The sequence below is a fragment of the Lingula anatina genome, chromosome 7 (assembly GCF_051362555.1).
Source record: "Lingula anatina isolate TDL-2025a chromosome 7, LinAna3.0, whole genome shotgun sequence".
In the NCBI taxonomy this organism is placed as follows: domain Eukaryota; kingdom Metazoa; phylum Brachiopoda; class Lingulata; order Lingulida; family Lingulidae; genus Lingula; species Lingula anatina.
Window position 1 is genome coordinate 17,549,997 of NC_141773.1, and position 24,381 is coordinate 17,574,377.

At 38.0% G+C, this 24,381-nt stretch overlaps 2 protein-coding genes and 1 long non-coding RNA gene across 5 annotated transcripts; 1 reads left to right on the forward strand and 2 right to left on the reverse strand.

The window, feature by feature from the left end:
• Positions 1 to 382: 382 nt before the first annotated feature.
• On the reverse strand, positions 383 to 15,668 carry LOC106160035 (uncharacterized). Its single transcript, XM_013536529.3, has 22 exons — positions 15,458 to 15,668; positions 14,103 to 14,283; positions 13,579 to 13,770; positions 12,873 to 12,980; positions 12,077 to 12,202; positions 11,427 to 11,648; positions 10,763 to 10,990; positions 10,093 to 10,335; positions 9,374 to 9,583; positions 8,744 to 8,987; positions 8,196 to 8,329; positions 7,638 to 7,799; positions 7,296 to 7,457; positions 6,767 to 6,874; positions 5,925 to 6,074; positions 5,316 to 5,404; positions 4,800 to 4,985; positions 3,897 to 4,502; positions 3,524 to 3,730; positions 2,911 to 3,126; positions 2,272 to 2,427; positions 383 to 1,837 (listed from the first exon to the last, which is right to left on the reverse strand). The coding sequence occupies exons 1-22, from the start codon at positions 15,494 to 15,496 to the stop codon at positions 1,484 to 1,486; spliced, it is 4,323 nt and encodes a 1,440-aa protein (XP_013391983.2). The 5' UTR covers positions 15,497 to 15,668; the 3' UTR covers positions 383 to 1,483.
• Positions 14,205 to 24,213, forward strand: LOC147760824 (uncharacterized). Of its 3 annotated transcripts, none has more exons than XM_087016449.1 (2): positions 14,205 to 14,299; positions 22,927 to 24,213. In XM_087016449.1, exon 2 carries the CDS (start codon positions 22,956 to 22,958, stop codon positions 23,466 to 23,468), a length of 513 nt encoding a protein of 170 aa, XP_086872575.1. In that variant the 5' UTR covers positions 14,205 to 14,299; positions 22,927 to 22,955; the 3' UTR covers positions 23,469 to 24,213. The 3 variants fall into 3 exon arrangements, with proteins under 3 accessions (XP_086872575.1, XP_086872573.1, XP_086872574.1); XM_087016447.1 differs by lacking the exon at positions 14,205 to 14,299 and adding an exon at positions 21,712 to 21,863; XM_087016448.1 differs by lacking the exon at positions 14,205 to 14,299 and adding an exon at positions 21,876 to 21,990.
• LOC147760825 (uncharacterized) lies at positions 18,016 to 20,381 on the reverse strand. Its single transcript, XR_015335335.1, has 2 exons — positions 19,663 to 20,381; positions 18,016 to 19,168 (listed from the first exon to the last, which is right to left on the reverse strand). It is a non-coding gene; the product is annotated as an uncharacterized LOC147760825 (long non-coding RNA).
• Positions 24,214 to 24,381: the final 168 nt, after the last annotated feature.

Consider the following 24,381-nt stretch of genomic DNA (forward strand, 5'->3'; position numbering starts at 1 on the left):
TGGAACTCTTGACAATGATTGTTTTGCACTTGTTACATCTCCAGAATATTTTATGCACATAACAATTCTTTACAAAGAAAGGACCACATTGAAGACTTTACTACTTCTTTTCATTTGTTTTTTTGTTTGTATTTAGTCATTGAATGAATTATGAAAAAGTGCATTAAGTATTATCTACTCAAAAAATGTCTTTGTTCTTCATCTTGCTAAGTGGAAAATTGCAAATAAATAAAGGAAGTTTTCGAATTATTAGCATTTTCCTCTCCCTGAAGAAGTATACATTGTCAAGTACAGCAAATGTTTCCGTAGCCAGTGTTTGACATAAATAAATAAATGATACTGAATGAACAAGTGCTTTAAGAAAGACTGAATTAAATACATAACATTTTGAATCAGATTTTTATTTGAAGTACTCAAAATGGCAGTGTAACATACTGATAAAAATTTTGTGGAGATAGCCACTTTATTAACATTTTCTGGAAAATCTAATAAATGGGAATATGTTACACAACTGCACTTTAAATCAAAATAATTTGCTCCACATGTGCTACTTGAAATGTCAAATATTAACAATGTCAAAGATGATGACAAAGTCAGACTCGGTGTAAAATTCTTGGTATTTCAATGGCAAATTTTAATAAAGTAAACATATTGTGATTGTATGTCCCTGAATTTTAGACCCCATTTCCAGAGATAACATCGATCTAACTCCCTGGGGGTTCACGTTAAATAGCTGTCAGCCGGGCAGACACGAAAGTTAATTACCCCCTTACAGCTTGTAGTAGGCGGGATGGACATTTAAGCCGGATTATCTGACAGTAATCTAGTGAGTCTCCCGCGGGGAATACAGCCTTAGTTCTGGTATTATATTGACTATTGATGTCATTACCAAATGTAATTCAAAGTATTTGTTCATTAAACTACCACTACTACTTTCAAATACCATACTAGTGAACTGGTTCATTTAAAAAAGTAAATATTTCTTAACTGATGGCTTTAACAAACTGAACCCAGGTAGGACAGACTATTTGCCACACTAAGTGTTGGCCCACTTCACCTCTCTTACCACTGCAACATTTTAAACTACCTGTGAAATTCTTGAATTATTCCTTCTGGTTGAACTAAAGAGAAAGGAAACAAATAACTGAAGCATTCTTTTCCATAGATGTTGACTGATATCATGGTGTGGGGATTGTTATGACAACACTGCTTAACTGTGTCCATTATCTTCAGGCATGACACACAGAAGAGGGCTCTTTTCTTCCTTAAAACCAACAGCTTTTAGTGTATTCACAGAATACAAATTCTCTAAGCTTAACAAAATGCTATTTTTCAGTAATTCAGAAACGGGTTCAGACATTAAAACATGTCAATGAAGACTGCATATGAGTCTTATAAAACGGGGAAATCATCTCAGTACGATTCATGCATTTCTTAACAACTCTAGTCTCATTTACTGTCCCACAATTTTACCATGCAAGCTCTAGACAGAACCAGGTAGTTCTGCTAAAGCAATTGCCATTTCTATAGATTCTGAGGAAACGACATCAGTACTGTTACCAGCCATGGGTGCCCCAACAGCCTCTCCGACAATCTGGCCTTGAGATTGACCTTGACCCTGACCTTCACCTATGTGCTCTTGCATATGGCTTTCCATTTCATTCCAGTTCATGAAGATGTTATTACAAATGGAACACATGTACAGTTCCTGTTCCTTGACCTCTGACCCCTCTGTCCCGTCCATGATTAGGAGCTGTTGGTCACCTTGACCTAAGGTCACTGCACCCTCCTGATGGTTTTCCACATGGACCTGTATGACATCCTGGCTATTACCAATCTAAAGAGATAGAATTAAGGAGAATTTATTAGCTGATTAAACTTTCAAGGCCCACCATGTTATATATATGTATGATGATGTGAATGGATGTTTTCCTTTGACTACCAGTCTGAAACAATTCTGTATGTAAAGAAAGCTATTTCCCACACTTGATCTGAGACTGCTACAGCAGCTACAGTGTAGTGGGTTCACATGCTTTGAGTTCTGTGTTCAGGTAATTATATCATGATAGTAGGTACACACAAACTACCATACGTGCTCTAAGCTCTGTGTTCAGGTAGTTATAGTATAACACAGTAAGTACACACAAGCTACCTTCCTGCTCAGAGCTCTATGTTAGGCACTTATATCTTGGTAGCTACACACAAACAACTATATCTACTCATAGCGCTGTGTTAAGACACTGATATCTTAGATCTGATTGGGTACCTTACCTGTTCTGTGCCTCGTACAGCCATCCTCTTCTTCATTGGATAACCAGGACAACGATGTCTCCTTAAAGTTGACTTCTGTGTGAACACCTTGTGGCAAACTGAGCAATCGTGCTTGCCAATCCCTGTGTGAGTTACCATATGGTAATTCAACTTTACCTAGATCCAATTAAAAGCACAGGTAATTTATACTAGTAGTCCATTAAAACTATTTCTGAACATAATTCTAATTAAAATTCATTCCAAGCCAATAGTGCTACCTGATCGAAAAAATTATGATGAAAAAAAATTCCATTACAACAGCTTCATAAACATGATTGTACAAACACAATATTGTATGTCAATTCATAAATATTCATCAGTACAGGCAAGGTCTAAAAAAAAAAAAAAAAAAAAAAAAAAAACAGAGTTACTGTAAAATGCATCATCATATGGCACAGTCTGAGCTACAGTGGGGATTTTCCAAACTCCATCACCCACACAAAAAGATTTCTTTGCACTCTTACCAGCAAATACCTTAAAAGTGCCTGGCTGTTTAACAAAAGCCTCATACCCATCCTACTTACAGCCAGGTCCTAACACCTTGGCAATGACATGTCCATTCAATTATACACTGAATATTCTCAACATAAAATTGCATACCTTAGTTTTGAAGGCCTTGGGGCATACTTCACACTTGAATGGCTTATCGTTCTGATGTGTAAGCAGGTGGTTGCGTAGAGTGAGCCGCAGGGCGTAGGCTTGACCGCAGTGAGGACACACGTGAGGCTTCTCCCCCGTGTGGATATTCTTGTGATCACGCACATAGAAAGCATTTGCAAATCTTTTGCCGCAGATGTCACATTCATATTTCAGCACCTATTTGAGATAAATAAAAATTATAGAATTTTCTGTGACTATTTTTATTTCATTTCATAACAGGAACTCATTATAATACAAAACTCTATCTTTTCAAAGGGGAAAATTATTATCCTCCCCAATAAATAATTTTGGAATGATAAAAAAAAATTCTACGTAGCATTTGTGGTGCTTTTACTTTTTGAATGTAACTACAAGGTAGCCTACTTTCCCATGTTGCTGCTACTCAATAGGAACATCTTCTATTGTTAAGAATATATATGCTTTACAGCCTCTTTAAATTCAAAATCTTCCCCCATTCAAAAATCCAGGCACTACCATATATACAGCACGGTACCACCCATGTATGTGGATAAATCGGGACAACCATTGTCTCTATCAAAAGTTCAAGACTTACCCTGACAGAAGCATCCTGATGTGTCTCCATGTGCTCACGCATGCGAACCTTCTCCATGAACCGTTTTCCACAGATAGGACACGCGTGGTTTTTAATCCCTAGATGGCGCTTCAGGTGGGCTTGGAGGTAACGCCGAGAAGCAAACTCTTTGCCACACAGATCACACACACAACAATTATCCTTCTGATGAACAACTGAGATGTGTTCCTGAAAAAAAATATTCCAAATATGAGAAGCTAAGAACTGTATTATTTGTATGAGTTGTTTATGATGTATTTATTGTGAAATACAGATCTCATACAAAGAGTTGTAATTCCTTTAAGAACATTCAACTAAAGATCTGTATCAAACAGTCACCCAGAGAAACCCTTACCTTCAGATCTGAATCAAAGCCAAACTCCTTGCCACATATGTTACAGAGATGTTTCTCTGTGGGGTGTTTGCGTCCAATGTGCGCCCTGAGGTTCCCTATGTTATTACTGGAATACTGACACTGGGTACACTGGTAGTGTCTGGTCACTGTCTTCCCTTTCTCATAGTGGTCCAACAGGGTATGGTAGAACAGAATCTTATCTACATTGGTGGTAAAAGTGCATCTGGGACACTGCATGCTTCCCGGGGGTTCCTCCGCAGACTTCTTGATGTCAAACTCTGGATGGTCCTGGTGAATGGTCTGTAGGTGGCGCTTTAGGTCATACTCGGATGTTCCTATCCTTCCACAGAACAGGCACTTGTAAGCATCCTCATGCTCACTGCGCACATGTTTATGCATGTCTGCAACCTCTCCGGTCTCATACGAGCACAGACCACATAGGTAGCGTCGGTTGGTCTTGCTGGAGCTATCATCTATGGGGTCATAGTCCGGGTCATCTCCCTCACCATTGAGGTCGTCGAGGTCACTCTCGTCGCCACTATCTGAGTCAGGTTCATCTGCTGGTTTTTCTACTGGTGCTTCAGTTTCTACAGTCAGCCCTGCCATCTGAGACAAAATATATTAAATGATAATTTGTGAAAATTTTAACTGCTTTAAAAATGTATAAAAGCTACAATTAATCATTCATATCATCTCTGCTATGCCTAAAAATTCTTAAGTTAGTTCAGTGACATTTTTTTTGTGAGAAAAATTATTTGAAAAGAATTTGAACACAGTAGAGTTTGTAATTGTCATGAAATACCTTAAACACTACCCTCTGTTAAGCAACATGCAAATATGTTGAAAAATACAATAGAGATTTGAGTTCATGTACAATTTCTTTTAAGAAATTAATGCACATACAACTTTCAATTTTTCAGTAGCTTTATTCATGGCTTCCCATGATCCTTGAATGACATTTTGCCCATCCTCCATAATGGCACACAAGATTCCTGTCTCAGCTGTCAGAGTCTGCAAAACCTCTTTCTGGTCCATGCCAACAGCAGCAAACAACTTGTTGGAAACAATGGCAGTTACAGAGACAAAGATCTGGAAAACAAGACGAGACTCAAGTAGTTCCCCAAATTCAGTGAAAATCCACACAATGTGAATGTGACAACAAAATAAGAACATATGTGAGGCATGTGCAATTTGTGAAGATCAATCATAAAAATAAATTGCAGTGATAAATTGTCTATTAAGTAATTCAAACTTGTAGTTTATAAAATTATTTAAATCTCCCTTGGTCCATTTCAGACATATCACTAATATACTAACTGTACAAAAGTGAAATAAAAAGGCACCACTCCCTTCTTCCTATCCAGATTATTACAACAATTTTTCAAATGCACAGTTACTTGTTCTAGGGCAATAACTTACATCTGCTTCTGTCAGTGGAGCATCTTTCTCTTCTTCTGGTTTGTTTGTGGATTCCTTCTCCTTGCTGGTTGCAGAGGCAGCAGGTACAGCTGTAAGAACATAGAACCATATGGTATACAATGGGGAAAGTTGGGCACTAACGATAATCGACTTTGGGACTGGAAGGTGAACATTTCTGACTAAAAAAACCCTTCAGGGCACAGTCAGCCATGGGCGGGTATTGAAATATTTTTCATTGCTTTTTTGTCATTATTTTTGTCATTATTATCATTAGTATCATGCTTTTTCTGGAAGTTGGATGTGGGGACAAAAAAAAAGGTTAAGAAACAAAACAGTGCCCATTTCACAGCTCCCGATGAATTCCTCTATTGATGAACATTATTATACAATCAAGCAATCCAATGTGCATAAAGAAGAAAACAGCATCATCAATCAACTTGCACATAAAACACGAATGATAACAAATGGTAACCAACTAATCAGCTGATAAAACATCCATTGGTGAGCACAAAATATTAAATAATATCTAAAATTATACCTCTAACCAGTAAATACATCTGTTTAAATGTGCTTTAACGAAAAAATATACAATTTAATTAAACTACTCACGTGGTTTGTAAGAAAATGTGGGGTCGTGGATCTTCATGTGGTCTACAACTAGATGTCGCCGGCGGAACAAGTCGCCACACTCTGGACAGTGATAGTGTGAGGTGGTGGTACCCTGCTTACACTTCATACGACACAGGGTGAGATACACACCTTAAAAATGCAAATTATACATTTGGAAAAAATAATCTTCTATTCTCGAGCTTGATAAGTAGAACATGGGCAGATTTTTCATTTCCATCATTCTTTCTGTCTTCCATCTTTCCTTAATTTTTGTTTCCTTTGTCATATTTATTTATTCCTTTCTTTTTTTTTTTTTTGCAAGTCAGTTAGGAAGTATTCGTGCTTAAAATCTGCACAATTCAGAACTACATATTGTTTTACATATTAATTGTACGCAATTCAGAACTACATATTGTTTTACATATTAATTGTAAGTATGTATATATCATTTTAAGCATCAGATTAGCTAATGTTCACTCAAAAACTTCACATGAAAGGTGTTGAATAATTTTTTGTAGCATCTTTTTATCAGATCCTGGTACTAAGAAGTGTCACATAATTAGTTTTTCCACACAATACAATTATCTTGTGTGAGTGATTTTTTCCATGGGATACATTTGATTCATTTGGCCAGTAAAATTAACTGCCACTGACAAATCTTTCCTGAGAGCACTAAATAATCTTTCCCCCGGTACCACTTTTAGGGTATTTCTTTGCTGGCTTAAACATTTAAATACACTCAAAAGCAATGTTTGCAAATGTAATCAGAAAATATTGACAAAAAAATATGCTTAATTTTAAGAAATAAAACAATGTGAACATTTGCCATGGTTTCATCTTACCTTTATATGGTACAGAGTGGTTAATGTGATTTTCCCCATGGTTCAGAAGATGTGAGGCAGACTGGGGCGGCTTGAAGTACTTCACTGGACACAATGGACAGTGGAAGCCTGACAGACATATTGGAGTTAGACTTACGGCTGGCAGATTAGGCCATGCTCTATTCCATGTTAAGCTAGGCGACTCATGCTTTTTATTACTATGTACACTTGGTAAAATTTAGATAATTTCCTGGGTTAAGTCAGCATGATTTTGAGAGAAAGAGAAAGTGTGTGTGTGTGTGTGTGTGTGTGTGTGCGTGCGTGCGTGTGTGTTTGATAAATAAACTAAATTAGTGCATAGCTAAATAATTATATATATTTAATTAAATAAATAAATAAAAAGGAACTTTCCCTTCATAACTTTTTTAAATTATATTAAACTATCTTCTGATCAGTTCTGATCATTCTGATTACTTGACTGTAATCTATTTTGTTAAAGTGAATACAAAAATGTCCAAAGTCACAATGAGTGGTTGATATCTGTACTCACCTCTGCAGTGACACTGGGTTCTCTTACACCTCTCAGTCAGAAGGTCATAGGCCGAGGCAATCGTGGCACGGTTCTGCACCGGGAAGGAATCCAGTGTCTCCCTCTGCTGGGGAGTTGTCTCCAGATGCTGACGTGACTTGCGAGGGACACCAGCAACCGAGTCTGAAATGTCCAAATATATAGGGAAAAAACTGACTTTTATAGTTATTTAATGTCATTTGTACCAGGCGTGACAGATCATTACATTTAACACTATGCAAGGTATAACTCCATGCACTGAGAAACAGCAATCATAAACAACAACACACACCAAATGATCCCGTATTCCATGCACCCTTTTACCTCGTGTCCGCACAGTCCCCAGTTTATGTGCTTTGAGATGAGCTCTCAGCCGCACCCCTTTGGCCTGTATTGACCCACAGAGTGGACAGTGGTAGTGACCAACAGATTTGGTCTTTAGCTTTGGAAGGCAGCTCTTTAGCTTACACAGACAGATCTTTATGCCTAAGAAAGGTAACATAACACTGATCAATTACTTCAAATGATTCAATGGGTGGCAACAAATGTCTGCAAATTCTGATGGAAATTTACCTGTAAAATAGTTGATAATGCTTATAAATATAAGATAAAACTTTTTCACTTTCTACATTATATTTTCACACATATGGCCCGGGACAGCACTATTACTGAGACATCAGACTCAGTCTCATAGAAACAAACACAATAGAAGGTATGGGAGTGACCAAAAGCCTTGTGAGGTACAGCTTCATTTAAGTGCAGAAAGTCGCATAAGTGAAAAATTTAAACTTATAAGCAAATGTTTTGAAATACCCTGTATGCACTTAAGGGAAAGTGTAGGGGGATACCAGATAATGAACCATGTTAACTCAAAAGTAGTACCTCTGAAGGTGACAGCTGCTGCTACATGAGACTCTATGTGAGTGACCAGTGCAGAGTGCAGCTTGACCTTGGCTGGACACACTGGACAATGGAATAGCTTCCCATGGCAGCTTGGACAAGCACGTTTATTACATCTGCAAAACATGTCAATATAAATATAATGGTCAACTAGGGGTGCAGACAAGGCTTTTTCCATTGATCTGTTCAGAGATTACCGATTCACATTTTGAACTCTGTTTATTCCAAATCCTGGGGAAACTTATGGAAACTGATTCATAGAAAATAAAGGACATTGACATAGCTGACCAATAAAGTTTGGATAATAAGAGGTAAAATAAGTCAAAGGTTGGGTAGCCTTATCTATAACAACAAATATATATAACCTGTTAACATTACAAGACTGGGACCCAGACAGGCCATGCATCTTAAAGCTGTGTACAATGTAACATTACAAATGAGTCAAAATTAAACAATAACTTAGAAGACAAAGTAAATGACTAAAAATTAAATACCAAAATATTATCATATAATACAAACAATACACTCACCTATGACACTGTCGCAGCATGTCATCCACATCAGTCACCAGGGAGATATGGGGGTGGCTTATAGCATCATGGCCGGTCTGAATATTTGGCCCTGCCCCCTCTGAGGTGGCTTCAATAACAGCCTTGCTTCCCTGGTCACTCCCATCTTGACCCCTGTCAGCTGCTAATGACTGGACTGTGTTGTCCAGGGTCTGGACAGTGCTGTACTCCATGGAAGGAGGTTCTTCTCCTTCATCCTCCTCATCTGTATATATTACAGCATTAAAAATTACTCTTTTATCCTTTTTTTTCTTCCTTTTTTAGAAACTTATTTTTTATTAATCCAATCATCTAATTTATTTATTTATGTTTTCAAAAATTTTTTAAACTTTGAAGAAAATTTTTGAGCAGGAAAGTGGTTGGGTTTGATGGGGTAGCCATATATGAAGTTCTTGTGGTCAGATGACAGGATTCCAGAATAATTGTAATAACTGGTATTTTGGTGGTAAAATAGACTCTACTATATTTCTATCAGTTGTTTACAATGTATTTATTCTGAAATATGAATCTCATACAAATACTTGTTACCCTTTTTAATACGGCGTGAACCCACAAATAAAGTCATGAAAATCTAATATCTACATCACTTACCGGGAAGGTGGCTGTTCTCAGGTAACTTATCATCTTGGGGATGTTCTGTGACCTTTGAAAGGTCAGAGGTGACTGGAAGGTCACAGTGTACAAGCATATGAGCGACAAGGTTCTTCTTCTTGACCACAGTCTGGCCACAATGTGGACAGTGAAAATGGGCCGCACTCTTGTGGGATGAACACCCTTGTTTACAAACTACCAAATATGCATCTGAAATTGGCAGTTATGAGAAGTTTTTAAAAACTTAAGTGTTAATATTTTAATGGGAAAAAATCAAATAAGTTATAAATATAAATACTAAAAGTATGACCCATGAAAACAAATTTTTCCAATGAATATATATATAAATCCATAACATCATAAAATTAACTTAAAATACATTGGAACATATTTTTGACATACATGTAATTACAATGTATGTAAATAAAAATCTCATCCTGTTTAACAGCTTAGGATGAACGTTTCCCTGTAAAGCCGTCCAGCCTGTACTGAGCTAATTTTGGATGGTCACTGGCCTATAAAGAAGGCCTATATTTTCAAAGACAGCTCAGTGGCTTATGAAAAATTTTGGAACATAATAATGGGTTTGGGACTTGATTTGCTTGGGTTGGACCCTGTAAATTGGTGATGAAATAACAGATTCACATATTGGACCCCCTGTACCCCAAATACTCACTGGTATTAATTTTAATACTTTAAAGGAAATAAAAACAACTCACCTTTGTACCATAAAGCAAACTTTATGTGCCACTGCAAGTGCTTGAGAAGAGCTGCCTTATATTTGACTGGCTTGAAATGTTCATTGGGACATACAGCGCAATGCAGCAAGTTACATCGAGCATGCTCACCAGAGGGCAGCAACATGCAAGAATCATCTTCACAAGAAGCCACCAACTCATCCACAGACTTGACGATGCTTTTGTGTGGAAATGCAATATGAAGAAGACTACCCTTTTTCAGCTCTAAAAAAAAGAAGCAGAAATGACTTTCAACAGCAAAAAATATGCCCAATTCATGACAGAAGAGCCAAGAGGTGCAGTTCTTAATTGCAGCCTCCCCTCTTGTGAAGGATTTGTCTCAACTGGCCAAGTACTGTACTTGTCAGTGAGTCATGCTTCAAAGAATATCTATCATTTGAAGTAAGACTTGCTCATAAATATATTTCATCAGATTGTACAGCTATTGAGGTATGAACTTGGGATGGATGCTCCATCATAAAATATTGGGACAGTTCTCTTACAAATCTTTTTTTTCTACAAGCTAAATCTTATCAATAAGTTTAAATAACCTCTTTAACTTTTATTAAAAAGCTGTAAAATATGTCAGTTGTGTACCCCCTTAATTTCTCCTAATAAATAACTCAAGAGAAAACAAGTGAATATCAAATACCTGCAGATTTATCATCACTGGGCTCATCTGCCTCATCATTTTCTCCACCAGATGGTACTTCCACACTTCCATCAAGATGAGCCGGTTCCAAGTGCCCCAGCAGGTGGTCTATGAAGAGGTCTCTTTCAAGACAGGTGGCAGCACACTCAGGACAGTGCCAGTGGAGGGAGGCCTTCTCACTGGGATTGGGATAGATATCCCCCAGCTGACAGCTCACAAGTTTCTTGTCTGCAATAGATTTTAATAGATATTCTGATTAAGTTAAATTTTCTAACAGTAAGGACAAATCAGGGACAAATTTCACAGCTTGAAAGGATTACTTTGAGCCGAAACCAGGGATCCTGGAAACAGATGCGATGGTAAGGGAGAATACATTTCTCTGTGCTCCTAAACTTTTCTTTAAAATAACAGTTTAAAGGTGGTATGAACACCTTGCTTTATTGTCAAGCATTCATCAGTGCATAAAATGGTAAGCATTGGCTGATGGTGGAGATGCCCGGCATGACATTTGACACAGCAATCCTCCTATGACCCCAAAGGTTAGGAAACTGTTTAATTAGCATCATACCAATTACTATAATAATAATAGTTCGGTGTTTAGCTAAAACTTATAATGATACAGTGAGGCAAGTAGAGTTCTATGATTTCTAGCAACATAATGTACCTTTATAAGGAACAGAATTGTCCATGTGGCCACTGATATGCATGGAAAACTCCTCCATATTGACAGTTGGCTGGAATACGGCCACTGGACACAGTGGGCAGTGGCGTCCACCACAGTCACAAAACTCGGGGTCGCAGATGCTAAGTCTAACCAAATCCTCCTGACCACTGACCATTGAGATGTGAGGGTGCTTGACTGAAGTGACCGTCCCCTTGGCCAAAGCTGAAATTACAACAACAACAGAGCTTAAATTCATGAAGAATCAGATTTTTCATTGAAAAAAAAAGCAGTTTTTTTCTGAATTAATAACTGAATGGCTGTTTATTTATCATTAAGTACAGTTTTACTGTATATCAGAAATGGACCAATTATGAACACTTAACTTCAGTTTCGGTGATGGAATCGATATATATATACTGAATGGGAAAAGAACTAAGCTTTTTAACTCCTCTTACAAAAAATAAACAGCTTAATTGCTAATGTGTTAACATGAGTAAAATACAGATTTAGCTTTGAAAAGTTGATGCCAAATTGCTAGACATCTGACTGATACATGAAAATGAAAAGAACTTATTTTTCTGTCAAAATATTAAATACCCAATTGGATTTACAGAATGACAATTTCCTTATAAATCTTTCAATCTAGATACCTGCTATTTTTGTGTCTTCAGCTTCATCCATGTGTTCTTTTTCTTCTTCCTTCTCTTCTTCTAGTACTTCTTTTGCTTCTTCTTGTTCTGCCTCAGTGCTAATTCCTTTCCTTATCTTTTTTATACCTGAAACATATCAGCCCCTGGTCTATATACTTACAAGCACACTGAACTCAGAAATGAAACTTGAAACAGATGGTTCCAAATAAAACATATATCTGTAAATAGCACGTAGAATGGGTCATATATTCTCAGCTCAGATTAAGTGAACCTGAGACTACTGGATCCCTCTTTTCTCCCACCCCTACATTGTAACAATACTTACAATTTTCTTAAAACCAAAAGACTTACTAGTATGCACCCTCAAAATTGGAAAAGGACAATGAAGGCTTGAAGCCCACAGAATATCTTATCATATGTTAAATAGTAAATTTAAGTGGTTGGAGAAAAATCAAAGATGAACATTTTGACCCCCTTTCATTTGTTGCTGTTACATGTATCATGAATTCACCATTTGCAAATTTTATCAAATCTTATGTGAAAGCAATCATGTTAATTTCTTTTTTTGCAGGTGACACTGAAAAATAATCAGTCACATAATGACACACAGTAACCAACCAAAAGACTACATTTAACTGGTGCTACACACACATGCACATACATTTTATTCTTTCCAAGTGAACACAACTTGCTTACATTAAGAGAATATTACAACTCACTCATATTTACTTAGGAAATGATCTGGTTCCTAAGAATCAGGTGAAAACAACCTTGAGAAAATAGTTTAAAAACTTACCATCTTCTGCTAGAGCATTGTAATCAATAGTCTTACGAGTTCTCGAAGACTTTCGTGGTACAAATTCTTCATCTACAGCCAAGTACTTTCGCTTCCTAGACATAGCACCTGAAAAAAAGGTTAGGAGAAGTCACATGCTGATTTTATACTATCTAGAGTTTTTAATGAGCACTTTCATAATTGCTGATGTGAGGGGGGGGGGGGGAAGGCAAAGAATCATACACCAAAAGTAACTAGAGGATCAGAGAGGTGATACCACCTCCGGATATTGTACCACCAGCTGGAGTAAATATGGAACCCCCCCCCCTTCAAAAAAAAAAAAAAAAATGCAATCAACAAGAGTTCTCAAAATATGCAAAGAAATATAGCTAAAAATGGTACAATCAAGCAGATTTTTTAATTGACCTGCATTTTCCTAACATTGGTCACTCCTGTGATTCTCTAGAGACAATAGGCCTATTGGTTTTCCTTGAAATGTGTTGTCACTGTTGCATAATGTGCTGATATATTTTGAATGCTTTGGACTTTCTTTTTTCTTTCTATGCCGCATCCATAAAGCAAGGAGTTAAAGTTAATAAGTTAATATTATGGTTGTATAATCCCTTTCAGAGCAAAAATCTCCTAGTAATACTTGTACAGGAGAACACCTCCTTTGATTTAAGGATCTTTGCTCCAAAGGGACCATACTACCAGTGTTCTTATTCACCTAACTGAGAAACCAGTATCCTCCGCCCCTCTTTTTCTGGTGGTGCCTTGCCTTCATGCAGCACTGCAATGTGGTTGACAATCTGTGGCTTTGATGCCATCGTGTCTCCACATTCGGGACAGTGGAAGTGGCCACGTTTGAATGTCTTGCCTGTTCCAGGACAATCAAGTTTGCACTCACATATGATCAAACCTGTAAAAAAATGATAAAGCCTGCTAATATGAAAAAACATACAACCTGAAACATTACTGATGTTGCTTCTATACCTGAAACATTATGCTTAAAATGATAAAGCCTGCTAATATGAAAAAACATACAACCTGAAACATTACTGATGTTGCTTCTATACCTGAAACATTATTCATACACTGAATTTTTATTACTCAGCACTCACATTAGATAGGGAAATTATATTTGAGACAAAGTAATTACAATTACAGTTTAACAACATGCCTGTTAAAGACTAAAAACCTTCCTTTCTAATAACTGTTTTTCCATTTCCACTGCCTTTAACCAGTTCTTACCTTTATACTTGTAGCTATGCCTGAAGTGCCAGCTCAGGTGTTTTAGAGTCTGTGTCTTGTTGGAAGGTTTGAAGTGTTCTAGTGTACACATTGGGCAGTGGTGTTTGTGACAGCCACAGGACCAGTCAGTGCACCCAGTCAGACGGGGACTCTCGTCACTCCGGAGGATGGAAACATGGGGCTGATGAAGAAGAAAAGTGAGTATGTTGATTACTCTATTAATTCAGAGTTGTGGGTCTGTAGACAAGGAGCAGGGTGTGTGGGGGGGGGGAGGTAATTAAGGTCAGACTAATCTACAAGCTAGGCTGTTGTAAAATCAGATATATGCTACATAAAGCCATGAATGGGTTTCTAAATGCCTGAGGTAGGTTAAATAATAATGTATAATTTTTTCATTTCACAAAACAACTTACTGTGCACACACAATTGTGTACACTGGAAGTTGCATGGTCAATGTGATAATTCAAAATTTCGCTTCAAGGCAGAAAACAATCTCTTACATCCTTCTCGCATTCAGAAATCCATATACCAGTTGGCCAATTGACCTCATGATAGTGTGTATAAGAATTCGCAATGACATAAATGGTAGACAAGCAACTCTGTCTACAAAAAAACTGGTTGCTTTACAGGAGTGTGTGAGTTGAAGCTCTAGGTATATTTGTTAGGTAAAGATTTGAGAGAATCACAGTGGATGTGCAAGCTGGTTGTCACTTTACGTTTTTTTTTTCTGTTATCCTCCATGTGGTAGTACAGCAGTGTCCGATATGCAGGTGTTAATGGGGAGCGTCTCGATAGTCCGAAGGTTCATTGGTCCGAAAAACGGTAACATTTTCATCGGTTTTTTAATCAAGGGTTCATTGGTCCGAAGGTTCTATAGTGAATATTCGGACCAATGAACCTTCGGACTATTGAACCTTCGGACTATTGCTACGGCCCCATTTCAAACAAGCACTTGAACAAGTGGAGTTTTGATACAATTCCTTGGTGAGTACCACAGTAAGAAATGGAGGTTGGGGCACATAAAAATGTACATTCGGTAAAGACCTAACTGCGTTGCACAGATGAGAATATTAACATTACAAAAAAAAGTTTAAGTAAACTGAGCTAATGTGGCATCATGAAAATGAACGTCCATTGAAATATAACGCGGTTCACCATGTTCAATTTGGAATGTTATCATAACTAGAATACCGAGATTACTTTAACCAATAATTAATATAGGACTCCGTACTTTCGAAAGGTTTCATATTAAATATACGATTAAGTTGAAATCGCTTTCAAATTGTATTGGTGATAGATGTTAAATCAGTGCGATGACGACCGCCATTTTAGTCTGCTACAGAATAAAACCCCACCTGTTTAATTTGGTAATCCTCACTCTCCTCTTCTGCCATCTTCCCTGAATATCGTCAGAGTGATCTACTTATGTTAGTGCTACAGTTTTTTCGTGTTCATCAATTCGTAAAAATACCTAGTATGCAAAATTTCGCGCTGAAACTTTGCACTATGTTACAAGCGCGAGGAAGGTCTTAGGTCTTCCTCACGCGCAAATAAGCTATATATAAAATTAAGATTGGGTAACTATAACGCCCTATGAAAATAATAAATGGTTTTAGACTTGTAAAAGTTACATTTGCTTTAAAATTACGTAAAATGCTTATGATTTTACAAAAATGTAAATGAAATATGATAAATTTCACTTGTATACTTTATCATTCAATGAGCGATTTATTATTTGATGGTTCCGCATTGCGGTAAAATGACACAATTATGTGCAGCCCGGTATTCTCATGAAAGATAGCAGCTCATAGCCTATCACAGCTGGCGAACCTTAAAATACAGCACACCCTTATAAAAAAATAATTTAAGGTTTGGGGGTATTTTGGCGGGGTTCATATGGTCAGACTTTATGTTCTAATGTAGCTTCTTGTTATAGCTTTATAGGCATTCAGAATACAACCGAGAATAGAAGCATAGGCCTACATATATAAGTCTGCAACTAGGCTTACAGCTGATCTAAATTTCAGTTCCTGTCCATTACAAATATTGGCACTACTATATAGCCTATACTTCTTTTTCAAAGCTAAGTATCTCCTTATCTTAAAATAGATAATTCCCTTATTTCCCAACCATTTGCATGTGGATGTTGTTAAATTCATAGTAAGACTGGTAGCCTAGGCCTAAAGTGCAGGTGATGGCTTCAAAACTGTCGCGCACACAACTGTGGCAACAGGTGAAAAAATATTGCCTATCGCATTATGCCGGTGTCACGAAACTGAAGGTCCGTGGGACAGAAAGTCCGCCCTCCATATAGTAATAATGATAAGGGTCCGACCTTCAGCCCACCAAATACCTCGACGCCCTTGTCGACCCTTTTTTCGCTACAGAAAAACCTGGTAGCCTATGTGCTGCTTTGTACAGAATGTCACTGAAATTTTTCGGGCAATTGTAAAAAGGTGATATCTCCATGCCTAATATCAATGGCATACCAATCCAAAACGACGGCACCAGTTCTCTTTATGACTTTAATTGTCGTGTAATTTGAAAGTAATCCTAGAGATGAATTTGACGGCAAAGCGGCCACATTTCCACGTGGCGATAATACGCATGCGAAGAAAGCTCATTTCGTTTGCGACAACCGACTTCGTTGGGGGCTGGGGGGGGGGGGATTTTTTTTTTTTCGGAGAACGGGCGAAAATCGGTGCGCGCGCAGGATGTCATCCATAAAAATAAAAAAGTGTGGCCTTATTTAGGGCCCTATAATAGGGGTAGCCTACGTAGGGCCTACGTTCCTTTTGTGTTTTAACATACACCATTCCCACAGGCCTGTGATACAATCTGAGAATGTGTAACTGTGGGTGTAGACCTAGACAACATTCCCATAGACACCATCGGCCTACGTAGATCGATCCAACTCTGCGGGGATTCTCGCTGAGTGCAATCAGCTTAACTGAATGACCCGCCTTCTCTTAATTGTTTCCAGCGTACTAGTATAGCCTAATCACCAGCTTTTGTGTCAGGAGGAGGCGTCATTCATTTAAGCTGATTGCACTCAGCGAGAGTCCCCACAGTGTTGGATACGCAGACTGATTTGTCTATGGGAATGGGGCCCTTGATGGCGATGTCACAAACTCTTAAATAATTTCTTTTCAAACCATTTTCAACTTCCTGCTCTTCTAATGGGTTTTGAAGACGGGGGTTTCCCAAATCTTGAAAGTAATTGGCACTTTGCCTAGATAAATTTGTTTTCGTTTCGGTTAAAAGGCCTGCCATTGATGGGAGGCCCTATAGCTACTTTGTTAATCTACTTCAACCAGGAATCATTTTACAAGTTTGTATATATTTTCTTGTTTTGTATTCACCGTCACACTGAACTTAAGTAAGACGGCATCAGTGCCTTAAAAGATCAACACGCACATTTAAGTGGTGATTAAAAATGAGGGAGACCCAGCCAAGTTTATTATTTTAGACATTTCACACGCCCCGTTCTTTTTCAATAGGCGGTTATTCCCCCGACGGCTCAGTTGCAAACATTGACAATAAAATTGTCTTTGTTTTGATTGACAGGTAGGCCTATATTGCGAAAGCCACTGCGGTTTGGGGAGTATTTTACACTCATAACCTGTTTCAAGGTTAGGGGATATTTTTGAGCCTAAATATTTTTTCGACGTCTGACTTCCCGTAGAGGGTGATGGAGACAAGGCAAATCAAGATGAATATCTAGACTATTGACCAGTCTCCAGGTTTATTAAACAGTAAATAATATGATTCGGTGAGAAGGTGAGAATTAAGCATTTAAAATGCAAATATTGTGGGTATTTTGGCAATAAATACTTAGATACGTGAGAGAGAAAAAAAGCCAGCGCCAGAGTATCTATTACTCTATACAAAGTGGGAACAAATAAGGCTGTGATGGTTAAAATATACCATTTATTGACAAATACTGGGTTTACCTTAAAAGCCTTCTGTCAAAACAACTGTGTAATAATGTGTACGTGTTTTGTATTTGTGCACTTGACTTTGACGACATAGATCACTGACACTTTTCTCTTCACTTCAATCGTCTTGACACACGTTTGTTCTCATTCCCGATTACGAACAATAGGGATATTAAAAAGAGAAAAAAACATTTTAGCTCAAGCAAGCTGCCTTTTATGAATTTGTATACTGCGATACTACAGACCAGAGATAATCGTAATGCGGCTGTTTACAAACCGGACATAGGCCTATATTTTTCTTTCTATTAAAGCATTGAAAACAGAGGGTATTTTCGAAACTTATAAACATGGCAACCTGCCAGAAAAAAACGTAAATGTTTTGATTAATAATCCGGTGAGGTGCAAAACTTCCTGCAATCGGGGATTATTTCACGTGAGTAATCGATTTTCAGTGATGGAGAATGTCACGAGTGTAAATTTGGCTGCAGTTCAGGCTATCTGCATCTATTTCTGTAAAAGCGTTCACTGAAATGATGTTCTGGTTCCAGTTACAGAGTCATAGTCCTAATGGGGCGAGGATCACAAGCACAATAATTCCTACTATAACTGGGATAGCAATGGTACGACATCCCCATTTAGCAAATCTGACGCGTTTGAACAACCCCTTCTTCTTTCTGGCTGGTTTATCTTGGGCATCGTCTGATATCAGTGGCGAGTTTGAATTTTCTGAGCTGTTTCTGTTGCGTTTGGGTCTCTTCTGAAGCCTTTTCGACTCTTTCGCCGGGTTTTCGCTGTCAATTTTCCCGTGCCCGTTCGTGTCGGCGTCCGTGTTGGAAGTGGAAGGCGAAAATTCGCCAATTGCTGCCATACCTCCAACTAAAAGCACAACAGGGTTTACCCCTCTGTCGGCATACTTGCGTCTTAAATGAGGATCGTTTACGCGACCACCTCTTTTTGCATATCGCCTTTCTTCGTCTTCTGCTTTACGTGATTCCCAGTCATCGCGACGGTCTCGACTTTCCCGCCTGCATGCCATGGAGCGCTGGTATTGGAATACTGGATTTACATATATATCAAACTTTCAGCAAATCCTCAGCTTTGGGAATGAATTCGTTTCTAGGACTTAATCTGGAAATATGAAATATATAATAAATGTCATTTCCCTTAAAGATTAAACCACGACCAAGATATCTGATAATATCAGTTGGCGCTCACCAATTTGTCTCTTAAACGAAAACAAAATCTTAGATTTTCGTATTCTTCAGTAATTTTTGCGAACATCCGCCGCACGTTTTTGTGTGTTCTTATGTGCGAGAGAGAGAGAGAAAGAGGGAGAGAGAGTTCAGAAGAAGATGATCCGTGGACTAGTAATACATGTACCAACTAACCCCTTGATGTTTACCTCGCCTGCACACGCGCAGTCCCTGCAGGGGCCTAGAAATTAAACTTCGGAGCCGAGATTCAATTCGTCTAATGGCACGTGTGATGAGCATTAAAGAATTAGGGGGCTTCCTTTTAAGTGAGGTCGGCCATTTTAAGTCTGCGGATCTGTTAGTCATCGGATCATCTTGTTCTGAATGCTTTCAGAGAGAATAAATTACATGTTTACTGTAAAAACTTACGTAAACTGGGGCCGCTGTACTGGACGAACACTGTTCCCCTGTCTAGCAAAGCAATTGCTATTAGTGAAGTAATATATGGTGGTCACCAATCAGACACTCAATAATAAATTAAAATATAAAAAATCAATCGGTGTTATGTACAGGTACTACAAAAGGAATAACCAATCACTTTTGTTGACAGCTGATCTGGCGACGTGCCAAGGAAAGGTTAAACTCCTAATGGCAGTTTTGGCACACACTCATAAAGTAAGCTTAAAATTACGTGAAGGGTTATCAAGGCACGTCACCATGCTACAAACTGAAAGTAATCGATTGTGTCGTTATATATATGTCTTATAAGCAATTAAGACCATACGAAGTAATATTAAGATTGAAATATTGCATTTTTCCACTTCCTAGCATCATAACATCATTACAGCCGTCCAAAATGTGTTTAAGCAAATAATTTTCTACCTAGTCTTTATTCAATATCACTTCCCAGTCGGTGCCTAGATGTATATTCCAAGAATAGTTATTTTTATCCAGGTTTAATAAGATGTGAACATTATTTTTCAGTGGGTACTAACACCATAATTTGTGAACTTCAAAATGAAATTCTTTAAAAGCATGTTTTAGGAACAGGCATCTTTGTTTGGTCCGCTGTATAATGCTAGCAGATTTCTGTCGGTCTAATTTGACTCCCGGGGGAAGGGGTGGGGTGAGGGAGAGAAAGGGGGTACGGGGGGGTGGGGGTGCGCAAAATGAATTCCATACCGCATTATGTTGAGTCCGTGTCTTGTGGACTGCTCGCTAAGACGATTCTCTCATTCTCATCTAAGTTCCCTTTTCTCATACACGTGTAACATGCACTAATAACAACAATTCAAAATATAAGAAAAAAAATAAATCGGGTTTTATATAAGCACTACAAGGGGTATCACCAATGACTTTTGTTGACAACTGATCTGGCGACCAGCCATGAAAATATTAGATTTCTAATGGAGGTTTTTGCACACATTCGTTAAGTCAGCATACAATCACGTGAACGGGTTATCAAGGTACGTCACCATACTTCAAACAGAAAGTTATCAACTGCGTCGTAATTTTTATGTTTTATAGTCAATAAAGACCATACGAAGTAAGTATAAGATTGAAATATTTCATTTTTCACCTTCCAAGCATCGTTACATCATAACAGCCGTCCGAAATTCAGTTAGATAAATATAATCCTCCACCTAGTCTTTACTCAAATATCACTTCCCAGTCGGTGCCTAGATGTATATTCCAAGAATGATTATTTTTATCCAGGTTTAATCAGCTGTGAACAGTTTTTTCAGTGGGTACTAACATCATAATTTGTGAAATTCAAAATTAAATTTCTTAAAAACATCGTTATTGTATAAGGAACTCGTGCCTCAAATAGATTGCTCTAGCAATCTGAACATTGTTTGATCCGCTTTTTAAGTGTTACGTTGTTAAGGGGGCGTCAATAAATGTTAAGCAATTTATCGTTCAAATAAATATAGAACGGTGATTTGAATATCACCGAGAACAACAACAACAAAAATCTTCGTATCCCACACCAATATAATTTAAAAATAAACATTTTATTACCCCTTGTGCATTTTGTTTTGTACCCTTAATTTCACTGTCGCAAGTAAACTTGACGTCGAGTAGAATACAGAAAAGCTGGTGATTGTAAGTTGGAAACAAAAGGAGGCGTGTTAATCAGTAAACAATAACCAATAATGATCTAGGATCCATAGTAATGATTAGGCTACTCATTTTAAGATACATAAATTCCAGTTATCTAAAATTACTTAAACAGCTTTATTCGAAAGCAGTGAAACGTGTTAAGTATTAAAATATGTTGCCTTCTCGAAATACAAAATAACCTAGCTGCGTCCTATTATCTTTTTTTACAAGGCTATCGCAAAAGCTATAATCATGATTCACAATAAAAAAAAAAAAAAAAACGACAATGAGGAAAATAGGAAACGGTAAATTCCCATCCGCAAATTATAATTTGGGAAAAGCTTAGTTTCGAAACCAATAAACATATTCCATTTCTAAAATTAGGCTGGGAAAATTATACGGGTAAAGCCAAGGCTGAATATAATACCTTGACTAGACAAATATTTTCTTTAAGGTCGTAGACACACTAGTGAACACATTCAACACTTAGCGCAGCGGCAAGGTGTGACAACAAGGCTTAATCCAAGGTTAGTGAAGTTTACTAATTTCATCTCAGCACCTTTAAAACATTTGAGACCACACTGTTAAAAGATGAAGAGAGAGAGAGAGAGAGAGAGAGAGAGAGAGAGTTGCACTAGAGCCCATTTTGTGCAGGTAGGCTGTGTTCATAGCATGGAAGGTTATGTCCCACGGTTGCCATGCCCCCCCCCCTTTTCCCCGGCGGCAAAGAGATCGTGAGCACCATTTTGTCAGTCGGGAGGTAAGGCAGTCTTGTGAAGGTCTGGAGAAAAACCTCAATAGCAACGTGTTTTAGGTTTTAAAAAATTAGGTAAAAAAAATATTGGAAAAAGAACACGTTATGCAGCTTAAGGCGTTCAAAGCGTTTTTTTTTTTAATTTTTTGTCTGCTCCGAACTACGTATACTCTTGACCAACTCTGGCAGCGCTTGGTCAAGAGGACTAGAACTGAATGCACCATTTGTAACTTAACAGTATGACGCCGCTGTTACAATGAACATGTATCTGTTCGCTGTTTACGTTTTTACATTAAGTGCACGTGGTTTTGCGTACTTGCAGCTTAAACGGGGGGGGGGGGGGGGGGGGGGGGGGTTATTAAATCTACTCTTATATGAGGATAATTTTCAACCTGAAACTGTCATAATTTCATAACAAGATAAGGCACCTTTATGGATAACTTGTGACTTATATTTTAAAGAAGTGCTGATATCGATAGGCCTACCTTATTGTGCAGTCGTTACTAAAAGTACAAATAGTAGTGTAGTGTATATCTATACGACGTCAAGATTTGACTTTTCCTCTTTTAGTTGCTCGTGAAATAATTGTAATCATTGAAAGAAGTCTATGAGCATAAGAAAATACATTATTAAGCATATAATGAATAACAGTTACCCTTTAATTGTACTAAAAATCGAAAAAGGCGTATCTGAGACAAGTGTGACACTAACGAGTTGTAAGTAGTACCGACGTCTTTCCGCCTTCTCAAAGGATATAAAAAAGCTACTTAAGGTTCATTATAAAGTAGTGTATTTTAATCTGATTTATACTGATATGAACTCTTCTGTCACTTCAGACAATAATTAGGCTGTCTCCCCGTCCACCATGAGTCGTGCTGGTGATGGTGGTTGGTCCGAGCGCATGGCAAAGGACGCAGAGTTGAGGGCGGCAAAACGCGGAAACTGGGGGGAAGTGGACGACCCAAGCCTCATCAGGCGCTATGGGGACCGAGGACCTAATCCCTTCGGCATAATCGTCGGTGGCCTGGTTGCTCGAAGCGTCGCTAAGAGTGCGGCTACGGAGACCCATCTCACCGTATCTGCTCTCGCCAGTGAAGAGAACGGTAGTGATGTGTTTGAAGCTCCTGACGTCACCGCATGCGCACGCTGCGTAGGTGATCGCTCGCAAAATGATTACACAGAAAACAAACGGGGCAGGACCGACTCGGAGAACTCGACAACGCCTTTGGTTGCTGATGACACAACCGATCGTGTTCCCCTTAAAAAGAAAAGGCGATTTTTTAAGAGACCACGTTTTAACATCATCTGTTCTTCTCTCGGGGGTATTGTGGCGCTCGCGTTTGTCGGAGCACTCCTCTTGGCCTTTTTGTTGATTTGAGACAGAGGTATTTCATTCTCCTTTTTATAATGACAGCTGATTTTTGAGGTGATAAGGTGATAAGCGGACATCGTTCTGGAATTGGAGCGGAACTTGCAAAAGAAAGGGGATAAATGACAGAAAAAAGAGGAAAGAGGGATGGAAAGCCTTTGTCCGTAACTATCAATAAAGACAACATTAAAGTAGCTCAAACTGGTCGTCAGAAACATCTGTTTATTATATCTACACTACGGGCGTCTTGCATGACGGATGTTCAATGGCTAGTTCAGCTAGTGACACTTTTAACCGCCAAGCCGTCAGATTTACTATTATCATTATCTTGTAAAAAATAACCTTGCATACAATGGGATGTTGCTTCACCTGTAAACCTATGTGTATTGCCACTAGCCATAAGTTTATCTCTAGGGTAGGCATAATGTCGGCTTAGGTCAGGGTTATACGAATGTTTTTTACTGGTCTATTTGACAGCTTTTTATGTCTATCGAAGTAATTTTCAATGGATTGTTTGAATGATATAATTTATATAATGGTAAACACACTGTTGTATCTAGTTTTATTACTATTATTATTCATAATCGAGATGAAAATTAATGCCATCATGCATTCTATCTTAAGGAAACTCCGTAAGATGAACGTGTCCGTTCTCGTTTCACACTTCGAGATGTAGAAATCAAAGGAATGTCCAATATGTTGTTAAACATTTATGCACATGATTTCAATAAAGGAAATGAATTTCTGTGATGAATGACATTGACTTTGTTTACTGAAAATCATATTATATGACATCAATCTGCCCGTTAAAATGAATTACCGAAATACCTGCATATTGTTCGCTGGTGCAGGTATAAATTTCGGAAATTAAATGTACAAGGGAAAGAATTCAAAGATTCCCTGATGAGACAAAAACTTTTTA